The 20,899-nt window shown below is 34.3% G+C and overlaps 20 protein-coding genes and 1 non-coding gene across 21 annotated transcripts; 10 read left to right on the top strand and 11 right to left on the bottom strand.

Moving 5' to 3' along the window:
• Positions 1–151: 151 nt before the first annotated feature.
• Positions 152–1,478, bottom strand: NEPG_00500 (uncharacterized protein). Its single transcript, XM_013202877.1, has one exon. The coding sequence runs from the start codon at positions 1,472–1,474 to the stop codon at positions 362–364; it is 1,113 nt and encodes a 370-aa protein (XP_013058331.1). The 5' UTR covers positions 1,475–1,478; the 3' UTR covers positions 152–361.
• Positions 1,479–1,835: 357 nt separating this feature from the next.
• Positions 1,836–2,585, bottom strand: NEPG_00499 (uncharacterized protein). The gene has a single exon (XM_013202876.1). The coding sequence runs from the start codon at positions 2,558–2,560 to the stop codon at positions 1,946–1,948; it is 615 nt and encodes a 204-aa protein (XP_013058330.1). The 5' UTR covers positions 2,561–2,585; the 3' UTR covers positions 1,836–1,945.
• Positions 2,586–2,593: 8 nt separating this feature from the next.
• Positions 2,594–3,866, top strand: NEPG_00498 (uncharacterized protein; the record flags this gene model as incomplete). Its single annotated transcript, XM_013202875.1, has 1 exon — positions 2,594–3,866. The coding sequence occupies one exon, from the start codon at positions 2,594–2,596 to the stop codon at positions 3,806–3,808; it is 1,215 nt and encodes a 404-aa protein (XP_013058329.1). The 3' UTR covers positions 3,809–3,866.
• On the bottom strand, positions 3,166–4,654 carry NEPG_00497 (uncharacterized protein). The gene has a single exon (XM_013202874.1). The coding sequence runs from the start codon at positions 4,644–4,646 to the stop codon at positions 3,930–3,932; it is 717 nt and encodes a 238-aa protein (XP_013058328.1). The 5' UTR covers positions 4,647–4,654; the 3' UTR covers positions 3,166–3,929.
• Positions 4,655–4,905: 251 nt separating this feature from the next.
• On the top strand, positions 4,906–5,707 carry NEPG_00496 (uncharacterized protein). Its single transcript, XM_013202873.1, has one exon. It carries the CDS (start codon positions 4,916–4,918, stop codon positions 5,564–5,566), a length of 651 nt encoding a protein of 216 aa, XP_013058327.1. The 5' UTR covers positions 4,906–4,915; the 3' UTR covers positions 5,567–5,707.
• Positions 5,563–5,889, bottom strand: NEPG_00495 (uncharacterized protein; the record flags this gene model as incomplete). The annotated part of the gene is made up of 1 exon (XM_013202872.1): positions 5,563–5,889. One exon carries the CDS (start codon positions 5,887–5,889, stop codon positions 5,563–5,565), a length of 327 nt encoding a protein of 108 aa, XP_013058326.1.
• A 746-nt stretch (positions 5,890–6,635) lies between these two features.
• Positions 6,636–6,836, bottom strand: NEPG_00494 (uncharacterized protein; the record flags this gene model as incomplete). The annotated part of the gene is made up of 1 exon (XM_013202871.1): positions 6,636–6,836. One exon carries the CDS (start codon positions 6,834–6,836, stop codon positions 6,636–6,638), a length of 201 nt encoding a protein of 66 aa, XP_013058325.1.
• A 92-nt stretch (positions 6,837–6,928) lies between these two features.
• On the top strand, positions 6,929–7,219 carry NEPG_00493 (uncharacterized protein; the record flags this gene model as incomplete). The annotated part of the gene is made up of 1 exon (XM_013202870.1): positions 6,929–7,219. One exon carries the CDS (start codon positions 6,929–6,931, stop codon positions 7,217–7,219), a length of 291 nt encoding a protein of 96 aa, XP_013058324.1.
• Positions 7,220–7,249: 30 nt separating this feature from the next.
• Positions 7,250–8,595, top strand: NEPG_00492 (uncharacterized protein; the record flags this gene model as incomplete). The annotated part of the gene is made up of 1 exon (XM_013202869.1): positions 7,250–8,595. One exon carries the CDS (start codon positions 7,250–7,252, stop codon positions 8,468–8,470), a length of 1,221 nt encoding a protein of 406 aa, XP_013058323.1. The 3' UTR covers positions 8,471–8,595.
• Positions 8,596–9,203: 608 nt separating this feature from the next.
• Positions 9,204–9,449, top strand: NEPG_00491 (uncharacterized protein; the record flags this gene model as incomplete). The annotated part of the gene is made up of 1 exon (XM_013202868.1): positions 9,204–9,449. The coding sequence occupies one exon, from the start codon at positions 9,204–9,206 to the stop codon at positions 9,447–9,449; it is 246 nt and encodes an 81-aa protein (XP_013058322.1).
• Positions 9,450–9,533: 84 nt separating this feature from the next.
• On the bottom strand, positions 9,534–9,779 carry NEPG_00490 (uncharacterized protein; the record flags this gene model as incomplete). Its single annotated transcript, XM_013202867.1, has 1 exon — positions 9,534–9,779. One exon carries the CDS (start codon positions 9,777–9,779, stop codon positions 9,534–9,536), a length of 246 nt encoding a protein of 81 aa, XP_013058321.1.
• Positions 9,780–10,369: 590 nt separating this feature from the next.
• NEPG_00489 (uncharacterized protein) lies at positions 10,370–11,806 on the bottom strand (the record flags this gene model as incomplete). The annotated part of the gene is made up of 1 exon (XM_013202866.1): positions 10,370–11,806. The coding sequence occupies one exon, from the start codon at positions 11,804–11,806 to the stop codon at positions 10,370–10,372; it is 1,437 nt and encodes a 478-aa protein (XP_013058320.1).
• A 339-nt stretch (positions 11,807–12,145) lies between these two features.
• On the bottom strand, positions 12,146–12,433 carry NEPG_00488 (uncharacterized protein; the record flags this gene model as incomplete). The annotated part of the gene is made up of 1 exon (XM_013202865.1): positions 12,146–12,433. One exon carries the CDS (start codon positions 12,431–12,433, stop codon positions 12,146–12,148), a length of 288 nt encoding a protein of 95 aa, XP_013058319.1.
• A 941-nt stretch (positions 12,434–13,374) lies between these two features.
• On the bottom strand, positions 13,375–14,055 carry NEPG_00487 (uncharacterized protein; the record flags this gene model as incomplete). Its single annotated transcript, XM_013202864.1, has 1 exon — positions 13,375–14,055. One exon carries the CDS (start codon positions 14,053–14,055, stop codon positions 13,375–13,377), a length of 681 nt encoding a protein of 226 aa, XP_013058318.1.
• Positions 14,056–14,547: 492 nt separating this feature from the next.
• On the bottom strand, positions 14,548–14,619 carry NEPG_02685. Its single transcript has one exon. It is a non-coding gene; the product is annotated as a tRNA-Thr (tRNA).
• Positions 14,620–14,696: 77 nt separating this feature from the next.
• NEPG_00486 (transcription initiation factor TFIID subunit D4) lies at positions 14,697–16,539 on the top strand (the record flags this gene model as incomplete). The annotated part of the gene is made up of 1 exon (XM_013202863.1): positions 14,697–16,539. The coding sequence occupies one exon, from the start codon at positions 14,697–14,699 to the stop codon at positions 16,521–16,523; it is 1,827 nt and encodes a 608-aa protein (XP_013058317.1). The 3' UTR covers positions 16,524–16,539.
• Positions 16,540–16,985: 446 nt separating this feature from the next.
• Positions 16,986–17,327, top strand: NEPG_00485 (uncharacterized protein; the record flags this gene model as incomplete). The annotated part of the gene is made up of 1 exon (XM_013202862.1): positions 16,986–17,327. One exon carries the CDS (start codon positions 16,986–16,988, stop codon positions 17,325–17,327), a length of 342 nt encoding a protein of 113 aa, XP_013058316.1.
• A 20-nt stretch (positions 17,328–17,347) lies between these two features.
• Positions 17,348–17,668, top strand: NEPG_00484 (uncharacterized protein; the record flags this gene model as incomplete). Its single annotated transcript, XM_013202861.1, has 1 exon — positions 17,348–17,668. The coding sequence occupies one exon, from the start codon at positions 17,348–17,350 to the stop codon at positions 17,666–17,668; it is 321 nt and encodes a 106-aa protein (XP_013058315.1).
• Positions 17,669–17,754: 86 nt separating this feature from the next.
• NEPG_00483 (uncharacterized protein) lies at positions 17,755–18,549 on the top strand (the record flags this gene model as incomplete). The annotated part of the gene is made up of 1 exon (XM_013202860.1): positions 17,755–18,549. The coding sequence occupies one exon, from the start codon at positions 17,755–17,757 to the stop codon at positions 18,547–18,549; it is 795 nt and encodes a 264-aa protein (XP_013058314.1).
• Positions 18,550–18,568: 19 nt separating this feature from the next.
• On the top strand, positions 18,569–19,018 carry NEPG_00482 (uncharacterized protein; the record flags this gene model as incomplete). The annotated part of the gene is made up of 1 exon (XM_013202859.1): positions 18,569–19,018. One exon carries the CDS (start codon positions 18,569–18,571, stop codon positions 19,016–19,018), a length of 450 nt encoding a protein of 149 aa, XP_013058313.1.
• Positions 19,019–19,145: 127 nt separating this feature from the next.
• NEPG_00481 (uncharacterized protein) lies at positions 19,146–20,778 on the bottom strand (the record flags this gene model as incomplete). The annotated part of the gene is made up of 1 exon (XM_013202858.1): positions 19,146–20,778. The coding sequence occupies one exon, from the start codon at positions 20,776–20,778 to the stop codon at positions 19,180–19,182; it is 1,599 nt and encodes a 532-aa protein (XP_013058312.1). The 3' UTR covers positions 19,146–19,179.
• Positions 20,779–20,899: the final 121 nt, after the last annotated feature.

The following is a 20,899-nucleotide window of genomic DNA, read 5'->3' as shown; positions in this document are numbered from 1 at the left end:
TATAGTAATTTCTCTTATAAATTATAATATGCCCAGGTGCCTTTGCTATGCGGGATCTTTTGCCTTTGGCATTTTACATCTAAGATAATTCACTAGTATTAAGCCTGCTATAACAAATCTTTCAGTAATAGATATATGATATTTATTAGTCTGCTCTTCTAAGCATCTAGGTGCACTCAACTATTTAAACTAGTTTTTATTAGGACTCTAACTGCTGGGATGTACAAATATTTGTGCGGCTCTGTATAAGTCTTTGCATCTGTTGTTCATTGTAAATAGCACTATCTGCAAATAACTGAAAATTGCCTGGCTGCTTAGTAAGAGTTTGCGCAATCTAATGTGCCTTGCGTATGTATATTTTCTATCTTCGCTGGGATAGAGCCTTTCTGCACCACTGCACTTTGTCTTGATAGAAGTCGTTTAGTGACTTCGCACACTTTGCATACTGCGACCCAGGCGGATTGTACGCATAGCAGTTGCTTATTATTAGCTGAACATCTGAGTCCATTTCATCAAATGACTTATACTGGTCTGCCTCGATTTTGCTTTGTATTGTTTGTAGGTCCATTGGGTGCTTTATAACGGTGCAGTAGTCCTGCACATCATTTAGGTTAACAGGCTCAAGGAACGGCCATGCTGTATTGTGCTTTCGGAGCTCATAGCACAGATATAGCAAAAGCTCTTTTAAACTTCCCTTGCACTCCAGTGACCTTTCTATCTTCTTTGTAAATCCTGCCGCAGCCAACCCTGGTATATCCTTTATATCAGTAATCTCGCTAGGCATTTCATACTCTATCTGCATATTTGGATACTTCTGCTTTACAATCTCCTGCAACTTTTCTCTTCTGGATAGAAGCATTGTGTACATATCGCTCTGTGTTATTTCTGGAAGAATCTTTCCCTGCATTAGAGTACCTCCCTCATAATCCTTTATTCTCCCCTTCCAGTTAATAAACGTAATAGCCTTTGTGAATCCCTGCTTCTTAAAGTACCCTATTGCATAGTTATCAGCATAGGTCAGCAGATATATCGGCCCATTAAATGTCTCATTTGCCTTGTGTGCAATTTCTCTAAAATCGGAAAGAACTGTCTTTTTCAGCATTGTCATCATAAACTCTCCATACCCTTTGATCTGTGAATCGCTGTTTACAGCACAGAAAACTATTTCTGCAAAAGACTCATCATAGAACAGCCTGTAGCAAATTCCTCCAACAACTTTATTTTCTTTTTTGTCAATCATTGCCATCGACCGATGCTTCATGTCAAACAAAAGACGAGTAACATATTCCTTTGGCATATTAGGCAGCTGTTTTTGGAATATTGCACGCAGCTCTAAGAGCACGTGCATGGAGGGCATATAGTCTTTGTCCTCTGTAGATACCACCACAATTTCTAGAGCTCCATTCTTTACCATATCCATTAGAAATCGGTTTCTTTCTACTTTTTGCTCTGCTTCTTTTGGTAGTCCAAACATGACTTACTTTCTACACAGCAAGAATGAAATTTATAAATTTTTATACACTTCGATTATTCCTCTGCAACAATACTTATACTTACACGCTAGAAAATACGGCTGCTCCGCCCATATACACATTTAACTGATCACTATTAATGGGTATTTTTGAGCATACGCCCATTGTTTAACAGTATGCACATATGGCTGTTGATTTTGTATAAAATAAGTGTACTTCTCGTATATATTTACTAATATATTGTTTATGCCTTCTTTGTGGTGTATCCCTGCCTGGCGAAGTTATTTGCACTTCTGCTCCTTCTACAATTACCCAATGAACAATAAATTTTTGATATAATCTGAAATATAAAGTTTATTTATTGCTCATATTGCGTGCTGTGTTACAAAGCAATGCCATACCCACATTCTATTATAATTATGTATTCTTGTTTTACATTCTGCTTTAATCTATAGATATACGCTTTATTTACTTTAGCTTCTATCCTTTCTTATTTTTTTTTCTATTTCTACTAAAAGTCTCTTTGATTCCTCTATTCCATTTGATGATGCACTTCTACTTGCCATCTCCAGTGCCTCTCTAGCAAATTTATATGCCAAACCTGGCTGCCGCATTGAAATAAAATACCTTGCTAGGTTGCACTCCATTTTATAGAACTGCGATGGCTTTAAGTTTGATATGTATGTGTTTGATTCTAAGAAAACATTGTCTATGTCTTTTTCTTTTATATAATCATGCTTTCTCTGGCTCTTTTTAAGCATAGACCGCATTTGTGATGTACTCGTTCCTTCTGCCAGAATTCTGGACTCTTTATATCCCCGCAAAAGCTCTTTCATCGATGCACCTTGGAGCCTTGCTCTTATGCATATATTTGCCAGCGACATAAGAATTCCTGCATCGCCCACTGCATCTTCTCTCTTTTTATATGCATACGTGCAGAACTTGTTAAAAGTGTCAAGTTCCGCAAATATGGTACTGTATGGAACTGCATGCTTTGGTATAACATAAACCCGGTTTGATGCATCCTGGTATACATCCTCTCCTATTTTGTTGTCAATATACCACAGGCTCTCCACAACAAACTCCATATTTACTTGAAACCCACAAAATAATTTTACTATATGTTATCCAATTGGAAGTGCAGACAGACCATTACAGCCGCGCCAATGGACTGCTACAAGTCCAGCGTTATCTCGGATGACACCCTTGTTCTGGGAAGAAATAAGGGTTTTGTTGAGGTATATAAAATAGGGCCAAGCCTTAAAAAGAGAATAGAATATAAAAGCCACTCCTCCTGCTTTGACTATCTAAGAAGCACTGAAATTTCAGAGTCTGTGGATAATATAAACCTAGTGCCCTCTGGAACTAAGGAGATTCTAGTGCTTAGTGGAAACCAGAAGAATATAAAGCTTTGGAATATATATTCCTCGTATATAAAAACAGAAACACCGCCACACATTGTAGAATGCTGCTCAGACTCCTCTTTTTCCTGTGAAAACGTGGAAGAGGCTTCTTCTATTGAAACCCGGTCTCCTTCAGATCGCATAAAGATGATCTTTTCTGGGGAAACAAAGAGAAAGGCACGAGTCAAGCTAGAAAAAGAGTACTCTCCAGAAAACATCTATAATATACATAGTCTATCTGTTTCTAACACAGGAGAAACTATTCTTATGTCAGACGAGCTTACTATTACCTTTTTAAATGCAAAGCTAGGAGACCCGTGGACTGCGCTTAATCTAAAACCAACCAAAAACGAAGAACTGTCTAAGGTTATCACCACTGCTCGATTTCTAGAAAACTCCAATAACATGTTCATATACGGCACAGCTGGTGGGTCAATGTTTTTGCACGACTTGCGAGAATGCTCTCGTGGCGAAAGTGTTCTAACTGTGAATTCCCCCAAGCGCTCAGATTTCTACAACGAGGTTGTACAGCCGGTCGCTGATATTCAGTTTGTTTCTGACAATATCATTGCTAGCCGTGACCTGCAGTATGTGGTGACGACTGACATTCGTTATCCAAAAAATGTCCTTATGGAATATGACATATACCCGCTTGTCCGCAAGAATATTAGCGATCTGTATGACTCCGATGAGATATTCTCTAAGTTTAAAATGGCTGTTTCTGGCGATAAGATATACACCGGCTCCTTTAACACTGTTCTGGCTGAAATCGATACTAAAACAACCTCCTTAAACAGAACTTTCCTGGAAACCGACCTTGAGTCTGCTACAAGAATTATAGAAGACAAGAAAATTGCCTGTATCTCTATAAAAGATGACTGCATGGTGACTGCGCATGGCAACCAGTGCTATATATTCAGATCAACCGTATAAATAGGTAAAACATTTCCATTTGTGGTATGGATTTAATAAATAGTTGATTGTTCGGGGGTTTCCAGTTATAATATTCTAGTCTGTTTCTTAGCTGTCTATTACTAATTTGTCTGTTTAATTTTTATATCCATCTAAGGTATTTGATAAGTAATATTCCAAACAGCACACCAAATACCAGTAAAATTGTTCTTCTTTTTTTGTTCACATTATCTAATGCCCCTCTAAGCTCATATGACCCGCCTCGCAGATTAGACTTCGCCTTGGTAAATAATCCGTCAATTAAGTCTACTTTTTCTCCCTGTAGTGAAATGTGCATGGATACTTCTGTCACCATCTGCCCTAGCTCGTTTATGTGCTGCTCTAGCGACTCAAACTCCCTTCTTCTAATACTGCTCATCTCTTCTCTTTGTATTTCTCTCTGCACATAGCCTGTTTCCTGCTGCATACCTGGCATCTGCGGTCGAGCTCTTCTCTGCTCTTCCTGGTATAGAGCGGCATTTTTCCTCTGTTCATTTTCTTTGTGCTTCTTTAGAATGCTCCGAAGCCTTAGCACAAACCCGGTGTGTTTATGTTTTAGCGCTATTTCTACTGACTTAGATATTTCTTCTGCACCGCTTTCTTCTGTGAACTGCTCAAAAAGAAATTCTAATAGCCTTTCAATGTTACTGATTTCATCTGGACTTATCTTCCTTCTCTGTGCTACTGCGCCTTCTAATTCTTCCAGACCTGCGCTTATGTCTTGTATTATTGTAATCGATGGGTGTGCTGGACGTGCCACCCTGTTCTGCATAATATTTGTAGTTGTTATAAGCGATCTGAATTCTCTTGTTCTGTCCATAAAAAGTTTATATTCTTTACCCCTATAAATTTAAATAAAACATATATTAAATCTGCACTTTCTTTTCCTCAGCATCTCTTTAATTCTTTGTTATAATACTCTAATAAATACTCTTTCTTTTCTTATTATTTTCAGCTACGCCCATCCTCATCTGCATTTTATGTGCATGCCTATTATTGGCATATAATGTATGTGTTATACTCACTTCCTAACAGCCTGTGTATATGGTACCCTGAAAATACTCTGTGTAAGCATAAACAAAACAAAGCATGCGTGAAGAGTATACCACCTATAAAGAAATAGTAGAATTTTATGCGAAGAAGATCAATATACAGAGCAGTGTGCTAGGCATTGGGAGTGGAAGAACCGCCTTTCTATTATTGAATGAATGTATCAATGCAAACATATCAGGAAAAGAAACAATATTTACTGCTACAAGCACAGAAACAGAAGTAGCTCTTGCCTCTCATGAAAGAATTGCTGCCAGCATGCAAGGCTTGGACAAAATAGATTTATACTTTGATGGCGCAGACTATGTAGATTCAAGTGGATGGATAATCAAAGGTTACGGTGGAGCAATCTTTCTTGAACGAATTGCTATGCATATTTCAGAGCTTTCAGTAATTGTAGTACCGCTCAGTAAATGTGTTCATGACTTTACAAACCTTTACGTTCCAGTTGAAGTTGTAAAGCCATCCCTTTCACTTATAAAAAAACACTTTGACCTGCATAGCTGTACGTATAGTATACGGTATGCTGGCAAGAACATATACACCACATACCTGGGCAATATAATACTGGATGTAATGTACAGCCCCACTCTGTCCGACATTCTTAATGTTCCCGGAATTGTGGCACACGGCCTCATACCACCAAGCAGCCGCACAGAAATTGTAATAGTTAAGAATCCTCTTTATTAACAGCAGGATATAGACCTATCCTTCTTCATTTTTTGTAGTATAATTCTACTTGTAATAACAGAAAGCAGCATTGCTATTAAGATAAACCCATTTCCTGTCATCATTGACATCATAAGAATCCAAGAACAAATAAACTTAACCATATCAATAATGTATTTGTTGTTTGTAATGTCCTTCACATGATTTGTGGCTAGAGTTGTACAAGCAATAAATATAACAAGAAGAGGAAAGAAAGTCCTTGTAATGTACATCCCTGGTATGATATAGTGAGATACTTCTGTGCTCCAATCAATACACATTTTCATTCCACATCCACTGCACATACTTTATTTAATTCTAAGCTTTACTTTATACCTTTGTGTTTTCTTGTTTTATTGCTTTTAAAGCTGATTTTCCCTCTTATTAAATGTAAACTGCTAGATTACATAAGTACGCTTTGTTTATTGAATTCCTGAAACTTGTATGTATTTCCTATTGCTCTTAGTTATGATCCTAGCACGCATGCTTACATTCCAAATAATGCATATACATATGTTACTATTGCACACATTGCTCCATCACTCTATAAGAAGAAATACCATCCCAATATGCACATGGTTTATATGGGCATACAGAGATGCATCTCTTAGTATTAAATTGTAAATCTCTAATTATATTTCTTCTTCATCTGTTACTATATATATCGTTTATTACTTTATTAATATCTCTGCTCATTTATAAAAATAAATTGTACATTCTTATATAAATTATATTACATTCAAGTACAAATTTATTTTTATAAGCAACATAATAATAGAAAAGTAAAAGAAGTTTTATTTAAAATAGAATAGAATTAGCTGCAACAATAAAATTATACTAATACATTCATAACATATTAATATCGGAATAAAGAAAATAAAATAGAAGTTTTTATACAACAACTCAGCACACACCCAAACACTAGATAAGAATCTAACGAGAAATTATAAGATATAACCTGAAAATCAAATAAATAAGATCTTAAATACAAAAGAACAAAAGCAAATGGATATAAATCAACATTATAACTATGCGTTATATCAACAGACTACTATACTAAAAGAATTATATAATAATACATACGATCTAAGGCTTTCTTGGATATATTTAAAGAGACCATATGCTGTGATAGTAGAATTAGTATATACAGTGACATGCTTGGTACAATGTATACACATAACATATTAAAAACTACTTTACTACTTTTAATATTATGCCACGCCATGCCTAAACAGGGCAAATTCTCATTCATATTGTATTTTATGTGAGTATGCGCTTTTTAATAGCCATATTTTACTTTTCTGTATTTCTGGGTTATTACTTGTAACTGCTAAAAATATTTTTATGTTCTGCAGCTCGTGTGAAAAGTACTTAAACGCATACTCAATGCTATGCAACTTCTGCAATAAAAAGAATACTCTTAAACTAGACTCAAAAAGAACATTAGAGAAGACATATGTCCAGAAAACAGTAAAAGAGAGACATAAAGGAGCAAAAATCAAAGAGGAGTGCCCAGAGTGTAGATCGGAATATTTGTACTATTATACCATGCAGTTAAGGTCGGCAGATGAAGGACAGACAGTTTTCTATGAGTGTGATTGTGGATACAAACAAAACTCAATACATAAACAATAAACCATAAAGTTTAGTAAAAAATATATTTATATGGAAGAAGACAAAAGAGAAGAAGAAAGAGAGCAGATAACCCCCGAAGAATCTTCTGACAAAGTCTCTACGGAAGAGCATCAAGAAACAAGCGAGCGCTCAGAAAATGAAGAAGTCAAATACTCTGATGAAAACCTGTCAGAGGACAAAGATGTGCAAACTGACAGAGTAAGCGATGCTAGAGAGGACGAGATAACTTCACCGGGAGAGGAAACCGAGGGGCAAAGTGCAGGAAATAATGCAGAGTATATTCAGTCTAGCAACGACACAGAAACAAGAGACCATTTAGATTCCTTTGATAAGGAAGAGTTCCAATACTCAGATGAAAGAACAGCAAAAACAGAAGAAACTAATAGGAACGAAAGCCCATCAAGCTATTACTCTGACACAGAAAAGCAAGATACAGAGGAGGAAGCAGCCAGAAACAGTCCCGAAGAAAAGTATTCTGACAAAACCGAGGTGTCAAACAGCGAAGATGATATTATTGAGTATAAAGAAACAACACTCCCAACCAAGTCAGAAATAAATTCAAAGCGGCATTTATCGCAGGACGACCATCCAGCAAAAATAACAAAAACTGATAGTACGCCAGAAATAAACAAAGCCAACTTCAATCAAGAAGAGAATATAGCTATTTTAGAAGAAATTGACAAAAGCAGCATTCAAAAAACTGAAATGAGTAATAAGGGATGGAAGTACAACAATCGGCCATTGTTGTGGAAGCCTACAATAGAAGCATATGAGGATGATGTGGGCGTGATAGATGAAGAGGCTATCATACACAAATTCCGGGCACATATAGAGTATCCAAGCATGTATAATGTAAGAAAGATAACAGCAGATCCATATTATACAAAAATAAGTGCTAGGAACAAGAAACCGCTTTCAAGGCATGCATTGTTAAAAGTTAAAGAAAGACTAGAAAACAACAAAATATTAGAGGTGCAAAGGTCTCTAAGAAGAAGAACTTTAGAAGAGAAAAATATGTTAAACAAAACAAGAAATCTTCATGTAAAGTTAAAGCAAATGGGGCATAAAACCGAAGCATCAAATATTTTTGCTCTTCTAACACAGGAGTATATATTCCAGAAGAAAGACATAGTACAGAGCATGGAAAACACAATTAATACCCTGTCATATATAAACAATCGATTGGTAGAGAACGAGCAGTACCTTTTAAAATGCCTGGATTTTGTCAATCAAAAAGTAACAATTGAGTAACAACATGCTAAATACTGTAAACGTGCGAATTATTTTCAGATGTGGAGCAAATCTCTGGTGCTATGAAATCTTAGCTATCTTAAGTACTTTGTCCATGTAAATCTAAGAATAAAACGAATAATGCATATATTTCTTTAATTATTACATATGATATTAATGTAATATTATAGTTCATATGTTATATTAATATATTACATTAATTATTAAGAACTATTTTTATTTCTTTGTATATTCTATTTAAAAATATTAGTTTAAAGTATGTTAATAGAGAACTAATTTATATCACTTCTGGTTATATTTTTATAATGTGCATTCAATTATTAGTTAATACTAGTATGTTTTTCATGCTCTCTTTTATTTTTATGATTTCTATATTTTATTTATCTTTTTAAAGAATGTTCTAGTAATATTAAAACTATCCAAGAAATTATTAACTCAAATTCGAAATAATAAGAAAAAATAAACACAGCAAAGAAATAAAAATAGAAAAATAGAAAAATTAACAACACTACATGCAGAGTATACATAGAGGATAGACATGCTATGTGCCCAAGGAGTAATATTCATTCTTATTAAGATAATAGAATAATGAATTCTGGCGCATAGTTTAGAAGTATTATTATCAATATGCGTATAGATGTCATCACTAATAATGATGTTTTTGGCGGGATCATAAATAATGATAAATAAACTATATAAGAGTTTTCAAGTTTCAATAAACACCAGATTTTTTATGACAAATAGAAATTCACGCATGAAAAAAGAAAAGAAGCAACTAGAGACAGACATAGACTCTGGTTTTTATTCACAGAGAGAATACAAAAAAGAAAGTAGCAAAGGCCGCTCCATTGGGGAAAAAAAGCCAAAATTTGAAAAATTGAATTTTAAAATCGACCAGATTGCTGAGGAGGATTATGTTGAAGAGGATGAGATAGGAATTCCATTCCAAGAATGGGAAGATCATTACTTTGATGATTAAAAGTGAGGCATTCATGAGCACATAGGCATAGAAGAAGTGTCTGGAGCGATCTGAGCTGCGGGTGGCATAGCCTTTGGTGAACACCTAAACTTCAGAACCACTGCTCTTAGATTCGCATGCTTTTGTAGCATAAACTATCTTTGAAGTGTTAATATGGTAAGAATAGGAGTCCCAGCAGGGTTTCTGGTTATTCTTAGCGTATAAACATGGTATGTGCTTCAGAAATGGCATTGGCTTCTCGTATTGTGATAATGAAAAAGTGTGTTTGAGGGAAAGGTTTAACAGAACTGTCAATATATACATATCATTGTTAAAGATAATAATGTGCATAGTAAGATAAAAACAATGATATGCTTAACGGGACTGGAAGCGGCGACAAATGAAGCTATATAAGAGTTTCTGAATTTCAATAAACACCAGATTTTTGTTATGAAAAAAAGATGTTCACATTTAAGAGGAGGAGAGACAGTTATATAAATGCAATATAAGAAAATGTAAGGCATAAATAAAAGAAAAATAATCAGAAAAAAAAAGAAGAGAAAATAGGCAATGTATTAAAATTAATATATGTATAGAAACAATACATAAAGCGATGGGTTAAATTAAGAGTACTGCACGAGTTGAAATTTATTAAAGCGCAGAAGGGTTTATAGGCCTATTAACAGTGATATATGTAAGAGATAAAGACAAAATAGAAAGAGAAAATTCTATAAGAATATTTTATTGTATTTATATACTTATGGCTTTCTGTTCTGTAGTAATAAAAATAATTTTAATTTAATCTTAGAAATTAAATACAGATAGAATAAGAGATTTTTATAGTAAATAGCCAATAGCAAAGATATTTCTTTATTAAATTTTCATGCAGTAAATATAAAGTCTTTGTTTTTTACTTTATAATGAATACATGCTCTATAAAATTATAATATACTAAACACAATCATATTTATACTAACTAGGTATATTGCTGTTATACTACCTACTATAAAAAGAAGGATTGAAAATATTGCTATAATAATCATGAAAGTCGGAATATTCCAGGAATTTTTAGCTGGCAAAGAACCGTTTATCACGCCAACCAAATTATCATACTGCTTTGGTTTGTTGTTAACAATCGGTTTTTTATCTTCTGCTGCCTCTAAATATTTTTGGACTACGTTATTTTTAAACTTTTCCAGATTAAACTTAGGGTGCTTATTAATGGGTTTAAGATTATTCCACCATAGGTTTGAATCTCGAATAGTCATACTTTTTATATTTTGTAGAATACTTAAAACATTCTGAATTTTTTCTGTATTCTTTTTTTTATATAATTCAATGTCCTTTATATCCTCCTCACTCAAGAACATATCGTATAGTGGTATATATAACCCGAAATAAAGAGAATTTGTTTTTGTGCCCTCTTGATTTTTAATACAAATTGATTCATATATTATATCTAAAAGATCAATTATATCACCACATTTCACTTTTCTAAGTAGTTGCAGCGATCTAATGTCTTCATCGCTTATTTCTAATATGGGAGAATTCGATTGTTCTAGGCCATTTTTATCTTCTATGGCCAGTTTATCACTGTGATTCATAATTAAGTTTAATGCACTTTGCAGCCTTGAGGACTCTTTAGACTCAGTTAGCTCGAAAAGACTAATTAGTGCATCATTAGAAGACATTTCATCGTCTAACTTTTTTATTTTGAAGTGATTACACAGTTTATCAATAGCATCGCAGAAAAATTTGTGTCTAACTCTATATATGTCTGCCGCAATCAAATGATTACTTTTCATTAAATTGTAATAGTATGCTTCCTTCTCCATACTCTTTAGTCTATTCCCTTCTTCTATAATGATGTTTATAACCATTTTTACATGATTTACTGACATATTAATTTTTGATATAATGTCATCTTCATTGTATATAGATTTTTTGTCACTACTAGATACATAGTCCTCACTAGAAATATATTCTTCACTAGATATATCATTGTTGGTATTGTATATATCATCTTCATTGTCTATGTACTCTTTACTATATACATAGTCCTCACTAGAAATATATTCTTCACTAGACATATCATTGTTGGTATTGTATATATTATCGCCATTATACATGCCATCCTTATTACTATATAAATTATCATTATATACAGAATTCGGGTTAATTATTCTATCCAATTGTATAAAAAGTATATTATACGCCATATTCATCAGTGATTCTGGTATTTCAGGGAATATTTGTTCTTTTTTAACAATGCCCATTAATATATTTACTATTGTCTTCATATCCTTGCTTGTAATCACTTGATTATTAACAAATCTTTTCTGTAGCTCTTCTTTCAACCGTTCTTCGTTAAAGTTCATTATAAAAACTAAATTTTTTTATACACTAAAAACAGATAAATTAAAATATCTTTCTATATTTGTGAAAAATAAAGCATTCTTAAGTAAATCCGCATTATTTTTATTGTATTTCTGTGCTGTGTATTTGTTTTTAGTTATAATTTCGGGCGATACTTGTGCATTGTATTATAAATTATCCTCTCTATGCTGCATATCCTCGTTTTGTGTATAGCTCTGCTGTAGTAGAATTTTAAAAAGTTTTTTCTATCCTCTGTAAATTTTCGAAATGCCCCAAATTATATATACTAGAGTAGCACCAAGTTTAAAATGAGCATTAATTCTACTATACTCCTATTAGCACTATGGAAGTGAATCACGTCTTAGCTGTGCAGTAGGCCGGCCATTCCTTAGGGGAGGATCGTATATAGACAGATCTGAATCGCACATATTATGTATAGAAGCGTTATCTGCATTATTTCCTCTTCTTTCTAAAGAACTTAATCTTTGCATGAATCTTTCTTCTTTTCTTTTTTTTATTACCCACACGCAGAAGTATAAAAACATACAAATAACCAGAGCTATTAGAACTATAATTGCTACCCACTCTGTTATGCTTATTGGGTTTTCTACTATAATATCTGATGCCATGTAATTATTGTTTGTTGTTAATTGTTATATATAAATATATTGTAAAATCACTTTATAAAATGATTCAATAAATTTCATATATTTTCTATTGATATTGAATATTTATGATGTTATATGTGTCATTAATTATATTAAATGTGCATATTATAAAATAGTGTTTATGTATAAATAATAAATTATTTAGCTAACAAAGTGCAGCTTAAATTAAAAAGAGCTTTAAATATTAAATTGTAGTTATTGTGTCCAATAAATGTAAATTAATATCTTATTTTTATACTTTATACAATATTTACAAATTATACACAAACACTCAACATATAAACCAATTAATTAAATCAGTAATTTATTATTTTTATGTATAAAAGTCTCTTTATATTTTAAATATTTGAATTAAAAAAATAAATTCCTTCTATTACAAATGTATTAGAAATAAAATTGAATTATTTAGAAATAGAAATAAATTTATATTTTAGAAAAGAGAATAATATTTAGTTAAAAGTAGTTATAAAAATAGCTCTACAGTGAAATATAAATAATTATAAATTGTTGCCAACAAATTAAAACCAAGATAAAATTTTATTAAACTAATTATTAATATATAGCCCCTTGGCAACATAAATAATTTATTTTTAGTTATTTTGTAAAACAAATAACGATCCATGTTAAACTATATAAGTATATATAAACTCACATTTATGTAAACTATTATTATATTCTTTAGCAATTAACAAAATAATACTCTATATACAAACTATAAAATAATCTTTTTTGTATAATATCAATTACTTTATAATTAAACAGAAGTACTATAACTTGAAGATATTCATTTTATCATAAATAACTTATATTTTTTGCTTAGTAATATATTAAATATTCTATTTTATATAAAAAAGGGCAACATCTCTAGATTAAGCATATATTAACTAGTTAATAAAATACTTTTAGGCATATTTTTCTATAGATTGTTGTTTTTGAAATAATTTCGGAAGTATTCGTCTTCTTGCATTAATAAACCAATTATTAATTTGTGTATTTCCAAGGCCAGTTTTATAAATTAAGTATTTTTTCTCAACCTCATCTGGATATGGATTGTCTATGTGTTTAGATAGCCACGTTTTTAGTATTTTTGTTATTGTCTTAGGATAATTCATTCTTTTCCCGCTATGCGTGTGGCGTTCAACTTTACTAGATGCTGCTTCGTTATCCTCTGGATTGCTTACAGATTTTGATTTATGTTCATTTGCAGATACAGATAACATTTTTACCTTTTCTATTGGCATTTCTTTTAGTTTATCCTTGAGATTGGTTATTAAATATGTTATATCGGTATTCTGCTTTTTAATAATCGATGCAATGCTTATTTTCTTCTTAATAATCCTTCTATATGAAAGAAGTATATTATATAATAGCATATCAAGCATAGGCGATTTCGTTGTAGGTATATTCTGTGCTATATAGTTTTGTATCTTTAAAATATTACAATGCACTGTTTTATCTAAAGTATCTTTAGATATATTTTCAGAATCTATTGATTGTTTAATTGTTCGCATAACAAACTCTAAGACATTCTTTGTTGTTTCATTTTGGTCTTCCATGTAATCTTTTTGATCCATGCAATGCATTTCTTAAAATAATATTATATATTTTTAGATAAGAAATTAAAATGATCTATAATTTCATTTGACAGCCAGAAGAGAATTAGCGAATAAAAATAATTTTTATATAGAATATAGAAGAGTCTAAATCTATAAATACATTTTAGGGAAAACAATTTGTTAGATAATAAAGCAGTTTTATATAATTCTACCATGAAATTAGAGAATGTTTAGAAACACAAACAAATATAGAGAATATATAAATAATATTAATATAATTTTGGAGTCTATGATCTAAGAGAAAAATATAATGTATAAAACTATTAACTAATAATATAACCCGAGAATTTTAAAAAATCGGCATACTATTATATTCTTATGTATTTTAAAGAATAATTAGTAGTTTTTCAAAGAAATTAATTCTTAAGAGAGACAATATATATATAATTCGGGTTAAAAATAAAATTTTATTGAATTATACTGGCTTAAATATTTAAAACAAAAAAATATAATTGTAAAAGGCTTCTACGGGAATCGAACCCGTAGCCTCACCCTTACTAGGGGTGCGCTCTACCATTGAGCTAAGAAGCCACACGTATATAAAATACACTATGCCCATCTTATTCGGGCGCATTACTACTTTGCGCGTATTTTAATTATTTTTAGAGATGGACAGAGACAACAGAAATGAAAAGAGCGTGCTGGACAAAAGGGGGTATAAGAGAACCCAGGAGATGGGGCCTGCACGAACTGTTCTTCCTTTAAACGAGTACGTTGGTGACCGGGAGATAAACTCTCGGCTATCAGTCAGGAATGTCACGCTTGTTGATCCGTCTGGCCCAATTGACTCTGGGTATGCTAAGCTGCGGCAGTGGGTTGAGGACTCGCTTGACTCATTTAAGAACGATCTTAATAATCTTATGTTTCCTGTTTTCATTCATTTGTACCTTGACATGATATCTATGCGCAGGGAGAATGAAGCACTTTCATTTATGAACGAGTACAAAGAAGACTTTATAGAAGTACATGCAAGCGAGCTGCGTCAGATAGAAATGGTACGAGAAATGTCCAATCTTAAAGAAAACCAGCTGGCAATGGCGTTTATATCGAATAAATACCACCTGACCATGGGGAAGTATGCATTTGACCTTCTAATTGACTTTCTGGAGCTCAATGGAATGCTTAAAATAGGGAAGATTGTGAACCAGTACCTTAACATAAAAGTATTCACTGGAAAGATGAGCGAAGACATTGTGGACATCGGGCTGGTGGGCGTGGCAGATTTTGACTTTAATAAGAAGCCCATTACAAGCGGTGTGCACTACATTTCACCCAAGGTTGAAGAGCTTGTTTTGACTGAAGAGCAGTATAAGTATGAGTATTTAGACCAGTTCTTGGGGATTCTAAAGAAAAAACGGCTGGAGCACACGCCGCCGGCATATGATAGAATACCTTTGCCCAGTCCGTCTGCCTCGCATATTGCATCTGAGATAGATAAGCTAAGAGATCTTGCTAAGAGGATGAATGTAGGGAAGCACCAGATGCCAAGTATTTGCTGCTACACTGTACATAATACATTTGAAACCCTCTGCTGCTCTGACTACTCCTCTGATCTAAAGCTCGTTGCGCTTGGGTACACAGACTCATACATTGAGATACACTCTCTAACAGATGAAAACCTACTGAAGCTCAAACAAAGCATCTATTTGAAGGCGCCTGAGATGAGAACAGGCAAGGCAGACGATGCGCGGGATGACGCCGGAAAAGTGGTGCGACTTGTTGGGCACTCTGGTCCAGTGTATGCAGTGAAATTCTTTGCAAACAAGCGATTCTTGCTTTCTGCCTCGCAGGATAGCACAATTCGCCTTTGGTCTTTGGATACATACTCTGAGGTTGCAGTATACCAGGGGCACTTCTTCCCTGTGTGGTGTATTGATATTGCATCGAATGATTACTACTTTGCATCTGGGTCAAGTGATAGAACTGCATGCGTGTGGAGTGTTGAGAATGCAAAGCCTGTTCGGCTGTTTGCCTCTTCTCTTAGTGATATAATGTGCGTAAAGTTCCACCCGAACTCAAACTACTTATTTACTGGCAGCTGCGACTTTAAGATTAGAATGCACGATCTGCAAGATGGTGAGCTGGTCCGTCTTTTTGTTGACCATAAAGATGCAGTGACATGTTTGGATGTTTCTGCCTGTGGTAAGCACCTTCTGTCTGGAGGAAAGGATAAAACTGTTATCCTTTGGGATATTGCAACGGGAAAGAAACTGTTTAAGTATACAGGGCACGAAGGATTCATATACTCTGTCAGCTTTTCGCACTTCTCCTCCCTGATTGTTTCCTCCTCAAGTGATAATACTGTGCGGCTGTGGGATAAATACAAAGGAGACCTAGTTGCCACATACTATACTAAATCAACTCCTATTATTAAGGCAGTATTTGGATATAGAAACATAATATCCTGCTTAGGAGCATACACACCAAAAAAGTAATAAAGTACTATTTACACTCTATGGATTATTCATTTCTAGGTGCGCGCACTAGCATCTCGTGTATTTTATATATATTGCATTGATCGCGATAGCAGCAATTTTCGGTGCGATTTGCTATAAATTAATAAATTTATCTATTACTAATCATAATTTCTCATTATATCAGTATCAATAATATAATATACTAATGAAAACGCGTGGTACTATTTAATGCCATTCTATGCGCATATGTGTGCTTTTTATTATACATCATTTGTTACTGAATATACAATGCTCCGCCTTAATAGCAGCCTTATTAAATCTGTTATGCATCTATACTATCATCTGCTAAGAACAAATAAATGTATTGCGGGTATTGCGAGGATGCTTTAGATTGAAAGGCTTTGCAGCCTGCACTGCTCTGCACAAGAAAAACTGTAAGTGGCAGTTTTATAGAATTACTGTTTAAAATCCTTTGCTATAATGGATATTTCATTAGACAGGAAGACATGCACGGCCATTGACAAAGGAATAGCAGGAAAGTTTGAGCAAATATCTATTGTGCTCAAAGAATCTGGCCTTTACATACAGGCGGTTGACAAGTCAAAAAGCATTGTTGTTGACCATTACATAGACAGAATGGTTTTAGACCCATACACAGCAGAGAGCGAGGGCACGACTATTCCATACACTAAATTTCTCTTGAAAGGCATGGAGAGGCTAACAATAGCAAGAAAAGGCGAGCTTCTAAAGATGACATGGGCAGGAGAAGGCATTTTCTTAGAAAAACACCGTACACGCTTGATTTCGAGTGGACTGAGGTAGAGTACAGCCTAGGAACAGCAATGTTTCCTTTAGCGTACAGCGGGCTGTCTCTCATTAGAAGAGTTTGCAGCAACGAGCTGGAGGTAAGTGTAGATCAGACAGAAGTATCTATTCGAGGAATTTCAGAGAATAATATTGTGCTAAGCACAAAGCTAGACACGCCCGTGAGTAGTTCTTGCTCGTTTACTCTGCTTAAGTACCACTTAGATAGACTTCCAAAGTGCGCGTACATCTCTGCTTCTTTCAACATAGACAGGCAGGGCCTAGTTGTTCTTTCCCTGGAGGCACTGGGCATAATAACAACTGTAACTATTGCCACAGAGGTTTTATTCTTTGATTAATTTTATAGGAAAAGAATATATTTATGCTTTATGTATAGCTTGTTTTACTGGTTTATAACTATAAATACGAAATAATTTTAACTAGCATGGATGCACAAATATATTCTATAGAGTATGCCAACGCTAGAGCAGCGGAAATAAAGGAGATAGAAGCAAGCATCGCAGCTACAAAAAAGAACAAAATGTTATTCCAGACTCTCCCATTTCACAAAAGAAGAAGAACTGCGTCTTTTGATGAGAGGCGGCTGCCAAAAGAGTATCGAAGGAGAGCAAGAACAAAAAGAAGACAGATCAAGCAGAGTGTGAAAGATCAGAAAAATCTGTTGAAGGCGCACACGTGGTATGCAAAGCGATTTAATATGTACAAAAGAGGAAACATGGCAGTGCCTTTTAAGAGACACTCAAAAAGTGAAGGGTTTATTGCAAAGGCATACAACACAAGAGGAGTACTTTGTGATGTTTCATGCAATCAGGTCTATATTGGAGTAACACCCATGCCAACACAGATTATAATAGATAAAGAATATAATAGATCAATTATATGGTCAGGCGAGGACATTATAACTCAAGATAGCAAAACGATAAATGGGTGTTTGAAGGGGAAAAGTATTGTTATTACAGAGTCTAAAGAATGGGTAGATTCAAATATTATATCTGCTCAGGAAATAGAAAATCTATCGGTATTTGAGGTGTTTGGAAAGCAGACGCTATTTGCCAAAAGCGAATTGGTGAATTGTACAAAAGTAGAAGATCTTATAGACCCAGAAACTCCATCGTATATATCCATGCGAGTAAAAAACAAGTCATATGTTATTGTTTCGCGCAAGCACTGCATGTGGCTGCTGCAGAAAATGTGTTTGCTCTGGCATTGTACCCTGTAGTATTCTTGAGCTGCGCAGAATGGCCACAGAGACCGAGCGAATTGTGTACCCATATGATATTCCGCAGAATCCGCATGGAAAAGCATTTTTATCGTACTTAGCCTCTTTAGAGGAAGAGGTGCAGAGAAAAAAGCCAAAAGGTAAAAAAGATGTAATATTTCAACCACTTTATGAAAAAGAGTTGGGCACGCAAAAAATACTTCTTTTTACTGCAGCTAAAGGAAGCTTTCCACCTAAATCGCCTGTGATACAAAGCGACCAGTCTGAGGAATTCACTATGCAAGGAAACGAAGAGATTATTGGAGAGGTAGGCCGCTCCTCTTTTTCATTTGCAAAAGGAAGAACAGCAGGGATTCTTTATATCGATGAGGATGCAGAAATAACTAAAAATCTGTTTGTACGAAATTTAAAGAACAATATATTTAGAAGAATAGAGTACACGGTTGCAACCAGTGACATGACTCTGTAGTTAAATTAAATAAGAAGGAATGTACGCAGTGTGATATTATAGAAATAAGACTATTTATAGCACAAAAGAATAAATAAGTCTTAATATGATAAAATTGCAATTATAACTATTTATTCAGTTGTAATTTCTGGGGTTTGTGCTCTTCCTATTTGTTTTCAGGCCTACACAAAGTCTGGAAGTTTGTGCAGGATTCGCTTATATGCAATCAGCTCTAACAGATGCTTTCTGTCAGGAAGATCAATTAAGTGTGTGAATTTGTTAAAAAGGAAGATTTCTTCTGCGAAGGCTGTCTGTGCCTGCTGTGTGCAGTCTTGCTTAGAGAGAATGCCGCGGGTGTGCAAATTCAAAAGGAAGTACATGTATTCCTCTAGGTGCTCCTCAGCCTTCTCTCTCTCTTCAGGCCTGCCATACAGCACACCGCCAGTAGAGCTGCGTATTCTACGAATTCGGTTGGCTTCATCTGTGATGGTGTTTAAGTAGTATCCCGCTAAGAAAAGGTATGCCTCTTTTTCCAGTACATTTTCCATTTTAGTCAGAGCATTTCTTATTACGGAGGAGAATTTCTCTGGTAATGGATGCTTGGCATATATTGCTTTTAGCATAGATGACTGACTGTACTGCAAACCAAGTCGAATGTGCTCTTCTTTAAGCACACCCAGCTCCAGTAAAAGAGTGATTGAGTGGTACACACACTCGCGGTCTCTGACACAAGCAACTATTTCTGCCTGTGCCTCAGAGGTGTTTAAAAGAGAAAGGATGTAAAGCTTTTGCACTTTCTCTTTCTTTGTGTCCTGAGGAGCCAATATAAATGGATCTGTTTCAAGCTTAATGTTATGGTTCTTTAGAAGGAAAAGAATGCATTCAAGTGCGTCTGTCTTGTGTCTTGTTCCAACATAACATATTAGACAGTTCGCAATCTTCTCAACCACAGCTAGAGGAAGGTCTCCTTGGTTTATAGCAGACATCTCTTTAAGAGCACACAGTGGAAGAAACTCCAAAACCTGCGCTGCTGTCTCAACTACATCAGAGGATGGATGTGTGCGAATAATTCTACACATTTGCGAGAAAAGGAAGAAGAAGTTTCCGTGCGCTTCTTCTATGTTCTGCCTGTGTACACACAGTGTTTTAAAGCAGAGAGAAATCTCTTCGCTGCTAAATGTGCATGGTTTGTACATCTCTATGGATATAACTGCAGAAATAGCTGCACCAAGCACTGTGGCACTTTTTTCATGGAGGGATTGCTTTATACGGTCTATTTTTGTCTCGCCAAGCACTCGGAAGATTGTAGGAGCAGCAAGCAAAGCAGACTTTCTGACGATTTCTGTTTCTGAAATGTACCTCTTTTCTATTTCATACGAGAAGTGGTTTAAAAACTCTGGATCAGTTATTTTTGATATAAAGTCAATGGCAAGCGATGCTTTAAGAGCAGGAGCTGGCCCCCTTAATTCCACTTCTGAGTTTATTTCCTGCATAAGAGTGTTTACTGCAAGAATTAAAAGAGAAGAGTCACACCTAACTGTACGTAAAATAAAAGAGTACGCAAGAGACTTTACTTCTATTGAAGTATTTCCTATTAAGCTAAGAATCTGTGGAAAGATTTGTGCCTTTTCTTTATGAGTAATTCCTTTTTTGGATATCATATGAAATGCATCTAGTATCTTCTTCTTCTCTTCTGAGCAAAGAAACTCTTTTATCTGTTCAAATCCTGTCTTGAGCTTAGTTGAAGAACCAGCTATAATAGCACTTGTCATAGTGTACATGTGTGTATATGTTTCTAATATTATTTATACCTTCTTTGTTTATTTGTTATTACACCAACCGCACTATTTCTGAAGGATTTGTATGAGAATAGACAATATTTAAAGAAGCCCGATTGGCAGA

This window comes from Nematocida parisii (genome assembly GCF_000250985.1).
Source record: "Nematocida parisii ERTm1 unplaced genomic scaffold supercont1.1, whole genome shotgun sequence".
NCBI classification, from domain to species: Eukaryota; Fungi; Microsporidia; genus Nematocida; species Nematocida parisii.
Note: the sequence above shows the minus strand (reverse complement) of the source record. Positions and strands in the feature narration are given on the sequence as shown.

What these genes read in the sequence shown, in the direction of transcription:
- NEPG_00500 (XM_013202877.1), bottom strand. Translation starts at nt 1,474, where the DNA reads ATGTTTGGACTACCAAAAGAAGCAGAGCAAAAAGTAGAAAGAAACCGA.
- NEPG_00499 (XM_013202876.1), bottom strand. Translation starts at nt 2,560, where the DNA reads ATGGAGTTTGTTGTGGAGAGCCTGTGGTATATTGACAACAAAATAGGA.
- NEPG_00497 (XM_013202874.1), bottom strand. Translation starts at nt 4,646, where the DNA reads ATGGACAGAACAAGAGAATTCAGATCGCTTATAACAACTACAAATATT.
- NEPG_00496 (XM_013202873.1), top strand. Translation starts at nt 4,916, where the DNA reads ATGCGTGAAGAGTATACCACCTATAAAGAAATAGTAGAATTTTATGCG.